We start from the raw sequence: 17,453 nt of genomic DNA on the forward strand, positions 1-17,453 counted from the left end.
TTTTTACATAAAATAATTAATTAAGTTTAACAATTAATTTAAAAAACAATTAAATGCTTTGACTTAAAATAATAAAAAAAAATTAAATTAAATTAAATATTAAAATTTTTTAAATTAAAGTTGATTCGATTATAATTAAAAATAATAAAAAATTTTTACATCATTTAAAAAAAAAAATTAAATTAAAAAAATAATTAATTTCATTTAAATAATTTTTATTTTATTTTGATCATTTTTTTTTTTGTGAATTTTTGAAACACCGTGCATTAATTATTATTAAAAAAAAAAAATAAAAAATTATTATTTTAATTAAAATTCAAAAAATTAATTAATTAATTAGATAATTTTTAAACGTAAAAAAATATAAAAAAAAATTAAATAATAAAATATTCGCCCATTGTGCAAAAAAAAATAATAAAAGCATAGAAAAAAAAATTATTAATTAAATAACTGGAAATTTAATTTCGTACAAAACATTAAACTTTATTCCATATTAACCTAATTTTTTATGCTCTATCCCATTTTTTGCTCGTTAAAACTTTTATTACTACAAACCGAATGAATGGTCCTCTTTTATCATATCAGCTGCCTTTTCCGCAATCATAATGCACGGCACATTAGTATTGCCCGAAACAATCGTCGGCATAATACTCGCATCCACAACTCTCAAATTCGAGATGCCATAAACGCGAAGTCGAGCATCGACAACTGCCATCGGATCGTGTTTCGGTCCCATTTTGCACGTCCCAACCGGATGATAAATCGTTTGGCTGTAATGTCGGGCGAGGCATTCGAAGAAATCGTCACTCAGCATCTCAAATTGCCGACATTTCGGCGGAACGTTCGGATTAAAAACTGGCTTCAACTTTTGCATGACTTTCGTTTTTGTGAATTCGTGAATGAATTTCGAGCCTTCGACGAGTGTCGCGATATCGAGTCTGTCTTCGAAGTAATTCGGTTTAATTATCGGATGATCGTCGGCATCTTTGGAGCTGAGCAAAATTCGACCGCGACTTTTCGGGCGCATCAGGAGGGGAATTGCCATGAAACTGTCTTTGTACAAAATTTGTTCGTACGTTTCGCTGTAATAATCGACTGACATGCCAGCAGCGCGTCTTCCGAACATTCCGCCGTCGGAGTTGTCACTGACAGAGGCGAAAAAGATCTGAATGTCGGGCCAGTCTTCGCGGTAATCGATGTATTTGGTCGAAATGAAAGCCATTACTTCGCAAAATGGCAAGGCATATAAGGGACCCGTTTTGTTGAACACGAATTCACGAACAGATTCGACTTGAAGGACTTTGGGTGCGATAAAACTCAGCGAATAATTGTAGGGGTTTTGTACCAAATATAAACTTCCTCCAGCTGCGACGTGATCCTGAAAAAAAATAAAAAAAAAAATAAAATTTTATTTTTTTATTAATCCGAACCAAGCATGGAGTTGAAAATTTGAAATTTCGACAAATTAAAATAAAAAAAAATATTAAATTAAATTTAAATTATTATTAATTTGATTAAAATCATATATTTTTTAATTAATAATTTTATTTTTTTAAATTTGGTTACTCATATAGATTTTTTTTATTTAAAAATTTTACTTTAATTTGTTTTCTTTTTTATAAATATCCAAAAAAAATATATTTTTTCTTGTTAAAAAAAAATTATTTATATGAGAACTTGAAAAATAAAATTAAAAAAAAAACATACTCAAATTTCGAAATCTTTAACAAAAAAAAAATATATAATTTAGTTAAAAAATTAAACAACAAAAAAAATAAAATTTTTACACCTTTTTTTAAGTAGCTTAAATCTCCTCTAAAAATATTTTATCTAAATTTTTATTCTACAAACAATTAAAATTTTTCAAATTTTTTTTTTAATTAAAAAAAAAAAAAAAATAATAAGTATAAAAAATTAAATTAAAATTAAAAAAATAAAATTAATTGCAAAATTTTTTTTAATTAATTTTAATTTTTTTAAAATAATTAATTTAATTTTAAAATTAAAAAAATTAAAAATAAAAATATTATGAAACGAAATTTTAAATATTCATTTAATTTGAAATAATATAATTTTTAAAAAAATAAATATATTTAAAATCGATTAAAAAAATTTTTAAAAATTTTTATTAAATAAAGAATAAATTTAATGTTTTTATTTAAACTCAATATAATTTTTAAATTTTAAAAATTATTTAAATTTAAAAAATTAAATTTAAAAATATTATTTAAAATTTTTTTATTAATAAATTTAATTAAATTATTTAAAAAATAAATTAATTAATTAAATTATAATGTTTTGATTTAAAAAAAAATTTAATTAAAAAAAAATTAAATAGACAAAAAAATCATTTTAGTTTTTTTTTTCTTATTTTATAATTTTTTTAAAAATTAATTCAATTTAATTTAAATAAAATTAATTAAAAATTTCAAAATAATTATTTAAAAACCTAATTTACTTAATTCCATAAAAACTTTCAACACTCAAATTTACGACGTTCAACCTCATTTTCCGTTTTAACTTGACAATAAATTCCATAAAAACGACAAAATAACTTAACATTACACCTTTTCCTACATTTTTTCCCCATAACAAGCACTTTAATACCTTCATAAATTCCATTTACTAACCTGTAAATTCTCGCCAACGCCTGGACTGTTAAAAATGACATCAATATCATGTTCCTTCAGCTCTTCTTCCGGCCCAACTCCCGATAATTTCAGTAATTGCGGCGACTGAATCGCTCCCGACGACAAAATAACTTCGCGCGACGCAAAAACGACAAATTTTTGGGAATCTTTTTTGAAAACCACTCCAAATGCTCGTTTCGTGTCTTTATCAATTAAAACTTTTTCAACTTGCGAATTCAAGGCGACATGTAAATTTTTCCGATGAACTGCCGGACGAAGATAAGCTTTGGCTGTGCTGCAACGCAAACCATCGCGAATCGTGCCATGAGGTCGAGCAAAGCCCGTTTGTTGCTTCCCATTGAGTTCGTTGAAGGGATTCAAATAACGCATTTCCGCCGCTGCATCGAGGAAAAATTGCATCAAGGGACTGTTGAATTTGAAGCGTTCGACGCTGAGGGGACCTTCGGTGCCGTGCATGTCGTCGTTCACAAATTCGGGATCTCGCATATTTTCGAGTTTTTTGAAATAATGCAAGACATGTCTCCATCCCCATCCCGGATTTCCGAATTTTTCCCATTGATCGTAATCTTTCTTGTTGCCTCGAATATAAAGCATCGCGTTCAAAACTGAACTTCCCCCCAAAACTTTTCCTCGTGGCCAATTGCACTGCCCATCGTTCATCGCCAAGCAAAATCTTTCACTTTTTTCCGTGCGAAATTTCCAATCAAACTTCGATTGTTGCAAAGTCGCGAAAATCATCGGGACTTCCGACAAATACGACTCATCCGGACCCGCTTCCAACAACAAAACATTCCAACTTTCGACTTCAGACAATCTCGCAGCCAATGCGGCGCCTGAACTCCCCCCGCCAACTATCACAAAGTCATAAATGTCGTAAAGTAAATGCGACGGCATATCTTGCACCCGATTATTCCAATCGACAATGTCGGGTCGTTGCATCCAGATCGCAGAATCCAGCAGAATGAGTAGCACGAGTCCCGTGCCATACGAACACGCGATACGGATTGAGGTGAAAACTCCGCTCAAAGTAACCATTTTTCATATAATTTTTTTTTTGTCGCACGTTCAATCGATTGTTCAATTTTATGGCATCATAAGGGAGAAAAAAAAATAACACGAAGCGCGAATTGAGCGAAGGTGCAAAAAAAAAAACGAACGGCACGTGTTTCCGTGCAGAATGAGCTTATGTAATTCTGCAATGTGTTGCGAATCGAGTCTACCTTATTACTGGCGAAAAATGTACAGTTGCAGTAACAACAGGAAAAATAACAGTAAATGCATAAGAAATGCACTTTCAGTAGAAAATTTTCGGAAATTTTTTCTCAATGTTTTGAAGTTAAAAGTATTTTTTTAATGAGAATTTTTTTTATTTAATTTAATATTTTTTTTTAAATAAATTTAATTTTTTATAAAAATTATTTTTTATTATTCATTATAATTTTTTTTTTAAATTTATTAATTTATAATTTTTTTATTTATTTAATTATTATTTTATAAATCTTTATTAATTAATTAAATAAATAAAAAAATAGAAAATAAAAAAAAAAATAAAATAGAAATAATAAAAAATATTTTAAAAATTAAATTTAATTTAAAAAAATATATTTAAATTAACTAAAAATAAATTTCTCATTAAAAAAAACTTTAACCTCCAAAGAGGTAATTTTTTAGTTTATATGATTTTTTTCATATTTTTTTAAATTAATTTTTAAATTTAAATATTATTTCATTTAATTTAATTTGTTTTTATTTTCAATTTTCATTTTTTATTTAAAATATTTTTATATTTCATTAAATTTTTATTATTGAGCTTCATTTAATTTTTTTAATTAATATTTTTATTTTATTTGTTTATTTTTTCAAATTTAATTATTATTTTTTTTTTTGCCTTAAATTTAAATTATTTTTATTTTCTTGTTTCATTCATATTTTTTTTATTTTATTTTTTTAATAAATAAAATTCTAAACAATTAATCTTCTGACATTTCCGACAATTTTTCGCTGTGAAGTAATTGTTATTTTCACAAACACTTTGTTGTTATCACTTTTGTTGATTGTTATCATTGTGTCGGTGTTTAATAAAAGCAACTTGGTATAAAAAATAAAAATACCAACAATATTGTTTTGTAAAATGTGAAATGAACAAAAAAACAAACAAACTTCGATTCAAGTTGGCGCAATAGTTATAAAATTCGCGGAAGAACACTTAGAAGAGATTTCAGACCAGTTCCATTTTTCAATCTATTAAAATTTTTTATTTAGAATTTTATTTCCATTATTTTCGTACTGAGGCGATTTTATGATGAAACGAGTATTGATACAATTTTACATAAAAAAATAATTTTTTAAAAATTTTTATTTATTTTAAAATTTTTATTATAAAAAATTATTAAAAAAAATAAAAAATTATCTAAATTTTTAAATAATTAAAATTAAATAAATTATAAAAAAATTAATTATTTAAAATTTTATTTAAGAAAAATAAAATAAAATATTATTTAAATTTTAATAATTTTTTATTTTAATTTTAAAAATAACAATAAAAAAAATAATTTAATAATATTAAATTAAATTAAATAAATTAAATTAATTAATTTTTATTTAATAATTTTTAATTATATTTTTTTCTTATTTAAATTTATTTTGTTTATTAATTTTTTTTTATAAATAAAAAAATATTTCTAAGTAAATAAAACCCTTTCTCCGTCAAGAAAAATTATTTGGCACAAAAAATTTTTTCCTCCTTATTTTCGTAACGAAAAATAACATGAAACCTTAAAAACCCGTTTTCCATGTTATTCAACAAAATAAGTGAAGCACACTGAATCTATTGATAAGGTTCGTCTGCCAAGCAAATGTAAACAAAACAGATAACTTTCTCCTTTCCTCCCACGAAAACAATTGACGGATAACCTTCACGTGGGAAAAAAATAATAAATTTACAAAAAAGGAAAAAAACTCACGTTATGCCGATAAAAAATTTATATACTGCTTATGTTAACAACGTATTACATTTCACTGAGTATCTATCATAATCGGGGATCATAACATCATCAGCTCGTTTTTCGTTAACAACCGACTTTTTCAACGGAGAATTAGAAAAAAATATTTTTTATGGAAAATTTTCTTTTTTTTTAAAGAAATCTTTAAGGTTAGTAAAATTTTTTTATTAAACTGTATCTAAATTATTGTAATGCTTATGTGTGTGATTATTGTTCTATTTATTAGAAATCTTAACAAAGCACATCCAGAAGCTTAGCAAAGTAATTGTAACTTTTGAAAGTAATTTAAACTTCTTCCACATTCAATTTTATGTCGAACAAACCGATTTTGGGAACACATTGTCGAGCTTATTGTTCTAAATAATCTTTTGTACAGTTTGAGATAGGGTTGCTCTTCAAGTTTTTTTTTAAAAGACACATTTTTTGTCACAAATTGACCTCCCTTGACTTTTAAACCTTTTTTCTTCGATTGAGAAGTTTTGATTTTTTTCAAGTTGAAATGTCTGAAAAAGATGTTTTCACCCTGTTTCGTCAATTTATGACTGCTTAAAGTTTTCCGTAAAGTAAAAATAGGAAAGCACAGTAAAAGGGAATAAACTAATATACTAAATTACGGAGAATTACAATGAAAATTATTATAATGAAACTTATTAAGTTGGTTTTGCGCTTTTAATGATATTTATTTAACAGAACGTTGTCGAGTGCTTTTTATTATTAGATTGTGCTTTAAAATTTCATTTTAAGAGGCAAACATTTTTTTTTTGTTTTTTTATTTAAAATTAAATTAAATAATTTTTTAATTAAAAAAAAATTAAATTAATTAAATTAAAATTAATTAAATTTAATTTAATTAATAATTAAATATAATTCAATTTATTTATTTAAATTTAAAAAAAATATTAATATTTTAATTAATTTTAATTTCATATTAAAAATATTTTCTTCAGTTAATTTTAAAAAAATCTTAAAATTATTTTTTTAAAATTTTTATGTGAATTTAATAAATTAAAAATAAATAAATAAATATTAATTAAAATTAAATTTAATTGAAAAATTATAAAAAAAAATAATGATTAAATTATTAAAATAATTAATTAAAATTAATTTAACATTTAATTGTTTTTATTTTTTTTAAATTATTTATTTATTTCACAATTTTTTATTTACCTAAATTATTTTTTTATACATTTTTTTTATTTTTTTGAAATTAAAAATTAATTTAATATTTTTTATTTTCATTAAAAAATTATTTAATTTAATTTATTTTTTTTTAAATATTTTTTAAGGAGAAAAAATTAAATAAATAAAAAAATAAAAATCGCATCTCATAAAAAGAACACAAAAAATTACGATGAGTTACACTAAACTTTCTGCATGAATTTTTTCCATCAAAAAATTCACGTTGATAATTCCAACTACCACATTTTTTTTGTTTGCATCAAAACTTTTTAAATTAAAAATTGCTCTCGAACTGTTTATGTAATAATTTTTTTTTTGTTTTCAAATCCACTCAACTTGCACTCGAGCAAATTTTAAAATATTTCATAATCACAGATAAAGAAAAATCTCTCTCTCTCTCATTTCCTTTTTATTTCTTTTTCTTCAATTTTGTTTCCACTCCTTCATCAGCAGTATCGCATTCCAAGCACGTACAGCGAGTTTTTGTGCAAAAATGTCATTAAAATGCAGTTTCTCGGGCAGTTTATATATTTTTTATTGTCTCTCTAAAATTTTTCCCGTTATGTATTCATAAATAACAAAATTTTTATCAACATTCCACGCCGACTTTTTTGTGTCTGTACTTTTTGGAATGCATGTTAAGCAATTTTTTTTGCCGGTTCGTGTAGGATTATGTAACATGGGATGATCTTATCATCTTTTCACTTTCCCAATTTTCTGTTCATATTTTTTGGAATTTATGCATTTTCTGTGAATGGCATGTGAATTATTTTTTAAAAAAGTTTTTTTAACTGACAAAAAGTTTTTTTAAATACCAGACGTCTCCATTTGCGAAATGAAAGTCATAAAAGTTCATGAAATCCTTGATTTTAGACAAAGAAAATTTATGCACAGGTGCATAAACAATAAAATTTATACCGATAACGGGAGAAAAACAAACATTATTTAAAGCGGAAACAACTTACTTGAGATATAAATTTATGGGATGCCAATTGAATGGCAATTGAATAAATATAAAAGTTGCACTCACGAAGAGGGAGAGAGATGAAAAGCTGGGGAAAACAATAAATATTTTCCTCGCAGAAAACATTTGTTAAATCCGATTCATTTATTGTTTCTACCTTTCTTTCGCTATTTGCTGCTATTTTCCGCATTTTCTTTCAAATTGTAATTTGAAAAATGCAATAAGCTTTACTTTTAAAAGGAAAAAAAAATTTAAAAAATAAAATTTTTAATTTTTAAAACAAATAAAATTAAAAAGTAAAATGATTTTAAATATGATTTTTAAAAATTTAATATTTTATTTAATTTTAAATAATAAAAAAATTATATTTTCTAAAATTATTTTACTTTTAAATAAAAAATATTTTTTTTTAATAAATTAAATTTAATTGAAATTTTAAATTAAAAACTTAATTAAACTCAAAATTTTAATTAAATTTAAAAAAAAAATTTTTAGTAAATATTAATTTAAATTAATTATTTTTTTTTTTGTAAATAATATTTTTAACAATATTTTCGTTTTACATAAAAAATAATATTATTTTTTATAAATTAATTTTTTTTTAAGTTATTTCTTATGTATTTTATTTTTAATTTAATTAATTGTTTAATTAGGTATTTGAATTAATTTAATTTAAATTTAATTTTAAAATTTTTTTCATTAATTTTAATTTTTTACAATTTTTTTTTATAAAATAATTATAAAAAGTTTATAATATAATATTTTATATTATATAATTTTATAATATAAAATTTTTATAAAAATACGATTTGGTAATTTTCTTAATTTTAAATAAAAAAAATCGTATTTTATTTTCTTGCCATTAAGCAAACTTCAATTGCACAACTGCATTCTAAAATTTATTTATTTCTATTTATTTTTGAACTTAATGTCTACAGCTCACTTTACTCCTTTCATTGCTTTCTACTATTTTTCTCCAATGAAAATTTGCCTACAAACGGTAAACTCAGTATTGAGATAATTACAGTGATTTTTTTCTGCAACACGATCAGTTCATTGGACTTCTATTGAATTTTTGCTGAGTTCACAAAAACTTTTTAAATTCGAAAGCAATTCAGCGTGTAAATTTTTCGTATGCTGCAAGGAATGTAATCTGCATAGAATGGTAATTAAGTTAGGGGATGATAAAAGGACGTAGCCAAACTAAACAAAAATTTGTTGGAAATTTGCTATGCAAAAATTTAATTAATTCGTTTTTTTTGTAAAAATAAAAAAAGTCAGGAATATGTACGAGATTTAAAAAAAAGTGCATAAAAGACCAAAAAATAAAAAAGAATCGAGTTCATGATCAAATTTTATTGGATTTTTCTTTTTTTGTTGATTGAGTGGTTGTGTGTTCGATATGCTTGAAATCAAAAACTATTTGTAAAGATGAATTTAGGAGTTCATAGATAAAAAGGAGTTTGTAGAAATCGTTTGATTTTAAAATTCGTAGAATTAATTTATACATGAATTGCTCAATTTTTTAAATAAATCTTTAAAAAGAGTGTTTATTTGATTTTTTTTTATTTTTATTGAAATATTTTTTAATTTTAATTTAAAAAAACTTAAAATAATTAAAAAAAAAATTAATAAAAAATAAAAATTCAAAAAATTAATTAATAAAAAAAATTTATGAATAAAAAAAAATAATTTAAATAAATTAATTTAATTTAGCAAAATTTATCATTTTAATATTTTAATTTAATTTATTTATTTTTTCAAAATTTTAAATTATTTAATTAATTTATAAAATTGACTTTAATTTAATATTTAAATATTTATTATTCAAAATTTATTTTTTTCACTTTAAAAAAAATTTAATTTAAATTAATAAAATTTTACAATTATTTTAATTTTTTTTTTTTAAATAAATCTTTTTTTCTCAATCAATTAACATTTTGTGTGACAATTTTCAAGAAAAAAATTAATAAAATTAAAAAAAAAATATTAAATGTTTAAACACACAGAAAAATCAATAAATGTAAATTTTCAACAATTTTTAAAAATCATTTTATATTAAATATCAAATTTTTAACTCAAGTATCAAGCAATAAATAAAATTTGAAGGAGATACTGTAACAAAATCTCCTCTTCTTTAACAAAAAAACGAAAATTCAAAGAAATTTAATATTTCTCCATCCTCTCCATTTTAACTTTATTTATTTTCAAAGCTTTTTATGTGCTTATCTCATTTTGTCTTTTTCCCTGAAAAAACAAGAAAATGAACAAAGCACGTGTATTGTTTATTTATAGATGAAAAGACGAACATTTAACAAGTACTCGAACATTGCCATGTGGCAAACAAAAGAAAATTGCATCAGATTACAAGAAATCAAGTTCCCCTTCTTGTACAGCTTGTTAAAGTCATCACATTGCAAAAACGAGCGACTATTTACATTGTAAGACCGGAAAAAATATTGTTCGTTCGGTCAAAAGAGTGAAAGAGGTAAGTTACAAACAGCTTATATTGTAAAATTTCTTGCACTGAACATTTTTTTTTTTATTTTTAGGTTATAAAGTTGTTGGCATTTAAAAAACACAAACAATAAAACCCAAACAATTTGCCTTTTCATTAAATGAAACACAGACCGAGACAATTGAAAATGTACTTTTTTTCAGTATTTGTGGTTCCTCTTGTTGTCATGCGAGGGAGGAAATTTTCATTTCAATTACAAAGTAGAGACTTTTTGCAGTGTTTCAATTTTTGCACTTCTTAATTTAAATAACATCGAAAAAAGTGGAATGTTATTAAGTTCACAGTATGTTATTTTTTGTTTTGTTACACAAATGAAAATAAGTCAGAAGTCACTCACAGCAGTCAAGTTATTTTGTAGCAACAGCAAAAAATTTTTTTTTAAAGAAATTTCGTGAAGAAAATTTTTTAGAATGACTCTTGACATTTAATTTTCTTTGATATTAAATTTTTTTGTCATTTTAATAATTTTTTAAAATTAAATTAATTAAATTTTAATAATATGTTTTTTAATTATTTATTTTTTTTAATTATTAACATTAAAATTATTTAAATCAAAAATTATTTATTTAATCGATTTTTTTTAATTAATAATTTATTTATATGTTTAATTTTACATGATAAGTAAAAAAATATTTGTTTAAAATTTTTAACTTGTTTTTTAAAATTTTTTAATTTTAATTTTTTTAAATTGAATATAAATTAATTAATTTAAAAATTAAATTTTTATAAATTTTTTAAAAATAAAAAATTATGAAATATTTTTTTTTTAATTATTTATTTTAAAAATTAATTAATTTATTAATTAATTTAATTGATTTAATTAATTAATAATTAATATTTAAAAAATTTTTAATTAAAAAATAATTTTTAAATTGTTAAAAAAAAATTAAATTTAATTAAAAAAAATTCAAATTTAATTAATATAATTTAATTAGTTTTAAATTATAATAATTATTTTTTTTAAATATTCAAATAATTAAATAAATTTTAAGAAAAATATTTAAATAATTTAATCAATTAAATTAATAATTAATTAAATTAATTTTATTAAAATTTTTTAAATTAATTTATTTTTAATTTTTTAATTAATTAATTAATAAATAATCCATTATTAAATGTATATTAAAAAAAAATAAAAATCCATTTAAAAATTTTTCAGACAAAATATGACAAAAACATATCGCGCACAAAAATTGCGTGCAATTCTCTTTCAACGTCACAACCATTTCGACTTTTTAATAAGCCAAACAACAAAAAAATGCTTGTGTTTTGTCATCATAAATCTTACTTTCCGACAATCCACAAACCAGTTTCCGTTTATTTCCATATATGTATTTATTTTTAAAATAATCTCCTGTATTTTTTTTTGCTTTGCCTGACATGATTTTTCCAACAAACAATAAAACAGTCACAACAATTTTATTTTTATTAACATTATTGCATAACGGCATAAATATGAGAACGAAAGATAAGAAAAAATAAACTTTTAAATTATTTTCTGTCATGCTGACAGGTTATGGGGTGACTGACTCTTGGCATAAATTCTTTTCAAAATATCTTCTTCGTGAAAAGACAATAAAAATCTAGACTGTCCTTCGTGGAATTTTTTTCTGATAGAAATTTTTTATAATTATTTACTAAACCCCATTCAAGGGTAGATCAGGGTAAAATTGTTTCCATGCCGATTTCTTTGCAAAAAAAAATTTCTTAAAATGTTCAGAAATTACCAAAGTTTGACTCAACTAAATCGCAGGCAAGCAGAAATATAATTGAGATACAAAGTTTTAAATTGGCATTTCTTTAAATAATAAAGTTACTTATTTATTTATGTTTTCCTCTTTTTTTTTTGTAAACTTGTCTGTTTGTTGTTCCTCTTCCAACAACAATTTAATAAAATAATGTTTACATCCGGTAATAATAGAGAAGCAGAGCAAAGATCACCATAATAAAACCTAAATAAATTGTCGTTGTCAACGTTTCGTTGAATTTTCTGTTGGAAAAATTTTTTCGCAACTAAAAAATATTTATCTCCGCTCGTGCGTAACTGCAATAAAAAATTGAATGCAACTTGTTATAAGTTTACCGGATTATTGCACACTTAAATTGCAATTAAATTTTTAATTAAGTAATTTTTATTGAGAAAAAAAAATATCTTTTTGTTAAAAAAAATATTTTAATTGAAATTAAATTGAAAAAAATTTTTTTTTACAATTTTTCTTCTTCTAGATAAATCTTCGGTATTTTTCGTGTGAAAATGCCACCTGACTCGATTCTAATAAATTATGTCACTTTTTAAAATTCATCGCTTTTCCATTTTTTTTTATTTTATTGAATAACGCCAGACGAAATTTCTTTTTCATGCTAAATTTGCTTCCCCATGCAAACCAAGAAAAATAATAAAATTTTGGTTTCTTTTGATAACAAAAAACAAGAAAAATATTTTTTTTTTGCATTAGGGTACGATAAAAAAAAGAACAAATTGTGTTGTTATTATAACATTTATTTTAACCTAATAGTAAAAAAAAAATTTGTGTGATAAAAAAAAACTCTTGAGAATTTGCGTAACTTTTTTTTGTTTATTTTTTATTGTTCTCGACCTATTTATTTTTTAAATATTTTTTTGTTGTCTATGGAAAATTTTTTGAAGGAAATATTTTTGACACGCGTAGATTTTGGACAATCAAAACAAATTTCGTCGCTCAATAATTCAAGAGAAAAAAAAGGACAAAAGTTGTTTCGTAACAACTTAAATTTTATTGGAAAGAGATTTTTTGGCGTGTTTTGATAACAAATAATTGGTTGTCGTGGATGTTGATTACTTAACGAAATTCAATTTATATTCAAATTATTTTTTTTTTGTAGATGATCTTTAAGGAGCGATTCTGTAAAATTTTGAATATTAAGTTGAAAATATTTTTTTATTTAATTTTTATTTATTTTTTTTAGTTTTTTTAAATAGTTTTTAATTTTTTATATATTTTTATTAAAATTTTATTTAATTTTTTTTTATATTTTTTAATTAATTTATCAATTTAATTTAAATTTATTTATTTTTTTTATTATTATTTTTTTTTTATTTTTATTTAAATTTTTTTTTTATTGAATTTTTTTTTTTTGATAAAAATACAAAAAAATTCTTTCAAATTTAGTAGTTTTTTAATTTTTTAAATTTTTTTTAAATTTTTATTTAAATTTTTTTTTTTATTTTTTTTTATTTTTTTATTTTTTTTTTTTTTTAAATTAATTTAAATTTTTTTTAATATTTTTTATTTTAATTTTTTTCTTTTTTGTTAAAAAAAATTACTCCTTAAAATATGCAATGAATTTTTTTCATCTTATAAAAGTATGCAATGAACCTTACATAACAAATTTGCATTTTTTATCAATTTTCACATGTTTTTTCCCAAATTTTTTTGTACAAAAACCTTCTTACAGCTCATGAGAATAATTTTATGTGAACCATTCAGTAATTCATTAGACAAAAATTCAAGTTAAAGCATTTCAAACTTTGTATGGAATTTTTTCAATTTTAAATAAAGAGACCGTTATTTAAAATTAATATTCAACTGATATACTTCGATTGGCAATGACATGAATATTAACATCCTTTAATTAAAAAATTTTGTATTTTGAAGCAAAAAGACCAGATTTGATCCTTTGAACTACATTTCCTTGTTATTTATTGCCAAAATGTCTTTCGAACGATGGTCAATTTTACTTCATTGGCAGATATTTGCATGTTTTTGCATATTCTTGAACATGAAAGGTCAAAATATTGCAATAAATTAAAGCTTTACAAATTTTCTTAAATTTCTTGGTAATTTTGCTTTGTAAGGATTTGTCCATTTTGTCAAACGCAATTTAAAATTTCTTTATAAAAACGCGTCGAATGCTATTTTTCTTTCTTTTTTAGTGCCATTCATTGATGTGGTTTCGCTTCAAACAATTCCAGACCGTCGTCGCTTTTTTTCTCCATTCAATTATTGTTATCATCGCCATTCCAAACGTTTTTTTGTTAAAAAATTTCTTTTTTTCTAGAAAATTATAATAAAATACATAAAAAAAAAGAAAATGTAAATTAACCTTGAAAATTTTCATGATGAGAGAACATTCCTTTTAGTGAGACATATATTTAGAATTTATTTTTTCTTCATGTTCAACAGATTCCTTCAAGTTTTCTCCTGATAATTAAACATAAATTTTAAGCTTTAATGTACCTACGTGAATTCGCACGTTTTTGTGGTTTTTCCTTTTTATTTTGTATTTTTGAGGAAAAAGTTTTTTTTTTAAATAATATTTTAAAAAAAAAATGCGCTCTTATGAAGATTTATTTATTTTTCACCGCAGAACATGGTTTTTCACTCTTTTCTGATATATCGTATTTTTTCGCTTGCGGTAATGCGAATATTTTTTTCCTTGCAATTTATCCCCGCAATTTATAATGTTATTATTTCCCATCTTTATTCATGGCTTGGACTTGGAATTTAATTTTTCTCTATTGAGTGTAAAAGATATATTAAAGACGACTTTAATTATTGCTCTCGTAAGTATCTGCAAATAATGCGATAATTTGTGGAAATATCACGGAAAGAAAATATTTTTCAATTAATTTCGGGGATTATGTGATTTTAAAGGAACATTTAATTAATTTTATTTTATTTTTTTTTGGAGGAAATATTTTTTAATAGATAAATTTGTTGTTAAAGTGTTCCTTCTCGGTAATCCATTAATTTATTAATTCCGTGTTTAATGGTTGGTTATTATATTTTTTTTTGAGAGGATGGAAAATGTTTGTTTTATCATTTCATAAAAGTAAATGTTTGTTTTAATATTTTTTTTCTCTGTTTCAGGTTTTGGTGCGTGGATTTTGTTAAATAACATCCTTCGTGGAAAAATGAGTGAATTAATGGTATTTTTTGGGAATCAGAGGCGCAATGTAAAAATGTTAATAGTTCTTGATAATTTAATTTTTTCATTGAATTGATTTAAAAAAAAATTAAAATTAATCAAAATTATTTAAAAAAATAATTAATTTTAATAAAAAAAATAATTAAAATTATGAAAAAATTATAAAATTAAAATAAAATAAAAAAAATATAATTAAATTTAATAAAAAAAATAATTAAAATTAATTATAATTAAAATAAATAAAAATATAGTAAAAATTAATTAATAAAAAAAATAATTTATTCAATTTTTATTAAATTCTATTACGAAAAAAATACTAATAAAATTTTTCAAATATTTTTTTATTTATTTTTTTTTATAATTAAAAAAAAAATATTTATTTTTTATTAATAATTTAATTATTTTTTTAATTTCGAAACAAAATTTTTAAAAATATTTTTAGTAGATTTTTTTAGACATTTTCTCTAATTTAAATAATTTTTATTCATCTTTTGGAATTTTTTTCATTTTTAATTTTTTTTTTTAAATAAATTCAGTAACTCTTGAACTGATCGGTGTACCAAAAACAAAAAAAATTCGATTCGCCAACCAAATTATATATTTTTCAATTTACAAACAAATGATATGTTTGCAATTTGTGGTTTAAACTGAATTTCAACAACGTGGGATTTAAAACCAAACCTCGGTCTATTTTATTGAACAATCAAAAAATGCATTTAATTTATTTGCCGAATACTTTTGTGCGAAATTTCTCTCTTTCCACAAAGGAATTTTTCAAAGAATGAATTCCATGAATTAAATTAAAATCTACCAAAATCCTCATCAAAAGCTTATTCATCAAAAATTACATTTTGAGTTCTTTGTAAAAATGCATCAATTCGAGAAAAAGATTTAAAGCTTAAAACTGGACAATTCACAGAGGAATTTTATTACGAGCTGATGACAATTTTTAACGAGATTTTATGTAACTAGAAACTCCCTTAAGGCGACTTTGTAGTTCAAATATTGCTACTTCAAACCATTAAAAGGATATTAAAAGGAAGTGATATTTTAGAAGAGAAAAAACTGAAAGCAATTTTCTTTTTTAACAAATTTTCGCTTGTCAACAGAAGTAAAACCGGTTTCAGTCAATGTCAATGTCGATTCAAAAAAAAAATGCAAAAATTGTTGATTTTTTTAATAAATTCACATTTTTTTCCAAACACCTTTCGCGCCGAAGCTTTCCAATGAAAAAAGGGGAAAAATCAACTTTCCAAAATTTTCATTTTTTGTCCGTTAATGAACTAAAATGAAGTCAAAATGAACAAAGAAAATCGCCTAATTCAAGATTTTCCTTCCAATTTTGACAAAAAGTCGAAATCTTGTACAAATTTTCCATTTTTCTTGTACAAAAAACTTGTTCAAGGACCTTTTAAAGCGACTTGTACAATTTTTCGTCCAATTTTTCCCCCTTAACGCGAAATGAGTGACTTCCTTGCCGGTAAAACGATGAATGAAATTCTTCTCCCTCACTTCTCGTCTCTCTCACTCTCTTTTTCTCTCTCTCATGGAAATTCCAGTTTTGTTACGCGCCACATTTTGTTTTTATTTACATTTTCCTCTACCTTCCTTCTACTTGTTGTCTTTTAAGGAATGCGAAATTTTTTATACCGCGAACGTGTGAACGCTTTATAAACGATAAATTTTTACATCAAAGTGATCAAAGATCTCAAAGGAAAATTTCATGATAGCTCTGTCTGTATTCGTTTCCTTGGATTGCGTAACGTTCAAATATTTGTTTCTAATTTTCGCGAAGAAGCGTTTTGTATAGTTTTGGTTTTCAATTTATGAGAGCTTGGCAAATGTCTTTGTGACTTGTTGCTGAGATAGAAAGGGAATTATGTCTCAAGAGGTTTTTGCTTGATGAAATTTTGTGAATGAAAATTTCGTTTGAGAGAATAGAAATTAATTTTTAATGAGATAAAATTGGAAATGTAATTTTTTATTGTTTAATTAAAATTTTTAAATAAAATTATTAAATTAAATTTAAAAAACAAAATTTAAATTTTAATTTTTTAATTCATAAAACTTATAATTTTTTTTTAAATTTTATCAAAAAAATTAAAAAAAATAAAGTAAATTAATTTAAAAAAATAGTAATTAATTTAATAAAATTTATTGAAATTTATTATTTTTTTTTTAAATTAAAAATATTTAAAATTCACCTATTAAAATTAAAAAAGATAGAAAAT

The 17,453-nt window shown here is 22.2% G+C and overlaps 1 protein-coding gene across 1 annotated transcript; it reads right to left on the reverse strand.

Moving 5' to 3' along the window:
* Nucleotides 1-547: 547 nt before the first annotated feature.
* On the reverse strand, nucleotides 548-3,686 carry LOC134833838 (glucose dehydrogenase [FAD, quinone]-like). The gene is made up of 2 exons (XM_063848303.1): nucleotides 2,631-3,686; nucleotides 548-1,378 (listed from the first exon to the last, which is right to left on the reverse strand). The coding sequence occupies exons 1-2, from the start codon at nucleotides 3,684-3,686 to the stop codon at nucleotides 548-550; spliced, it is 1,887 nt and encodes a 628-aa protein (XP_063704373.1).
* Between the last annotated feature and the right edge of the window lie 13,767 nt (nucleotides 3,687-17,453).

This window comes from Culicoides brevitarsis, chromosome 3, assembly GCF_036172545.1.
Source record: "Culicoides brevitarsis isolate CSIRO-B50_1 chromosome 3, AGI_CSIRO_Cbre_v1, whole genome shotgun sequence".
Lineage (NCBI taxonomy): Eukaryota > Metazoa > Arthropoda > Insecta > Diptera > Ceratopogonidae > Culicoides > Culicoides brevitarsis.

Excerpts from the sequence above, each read along its gene's own strand:
- LOC134833838 (XM_063848303.1), bottom strand. The coding sequence starts at position 3,686 with ATGGTTACTTTGAGCGGAGTTTTCACCTCAATCCGTATCGCGTGTTCG. Across the intron at positions 1,379-2,630 it reads GCGTTGGCGAGAATTTACAG|GATCACGTCGCAGCTGGAGG; the intron begins GTTAGTAAATGG and ends ATTTTTTTTCAG.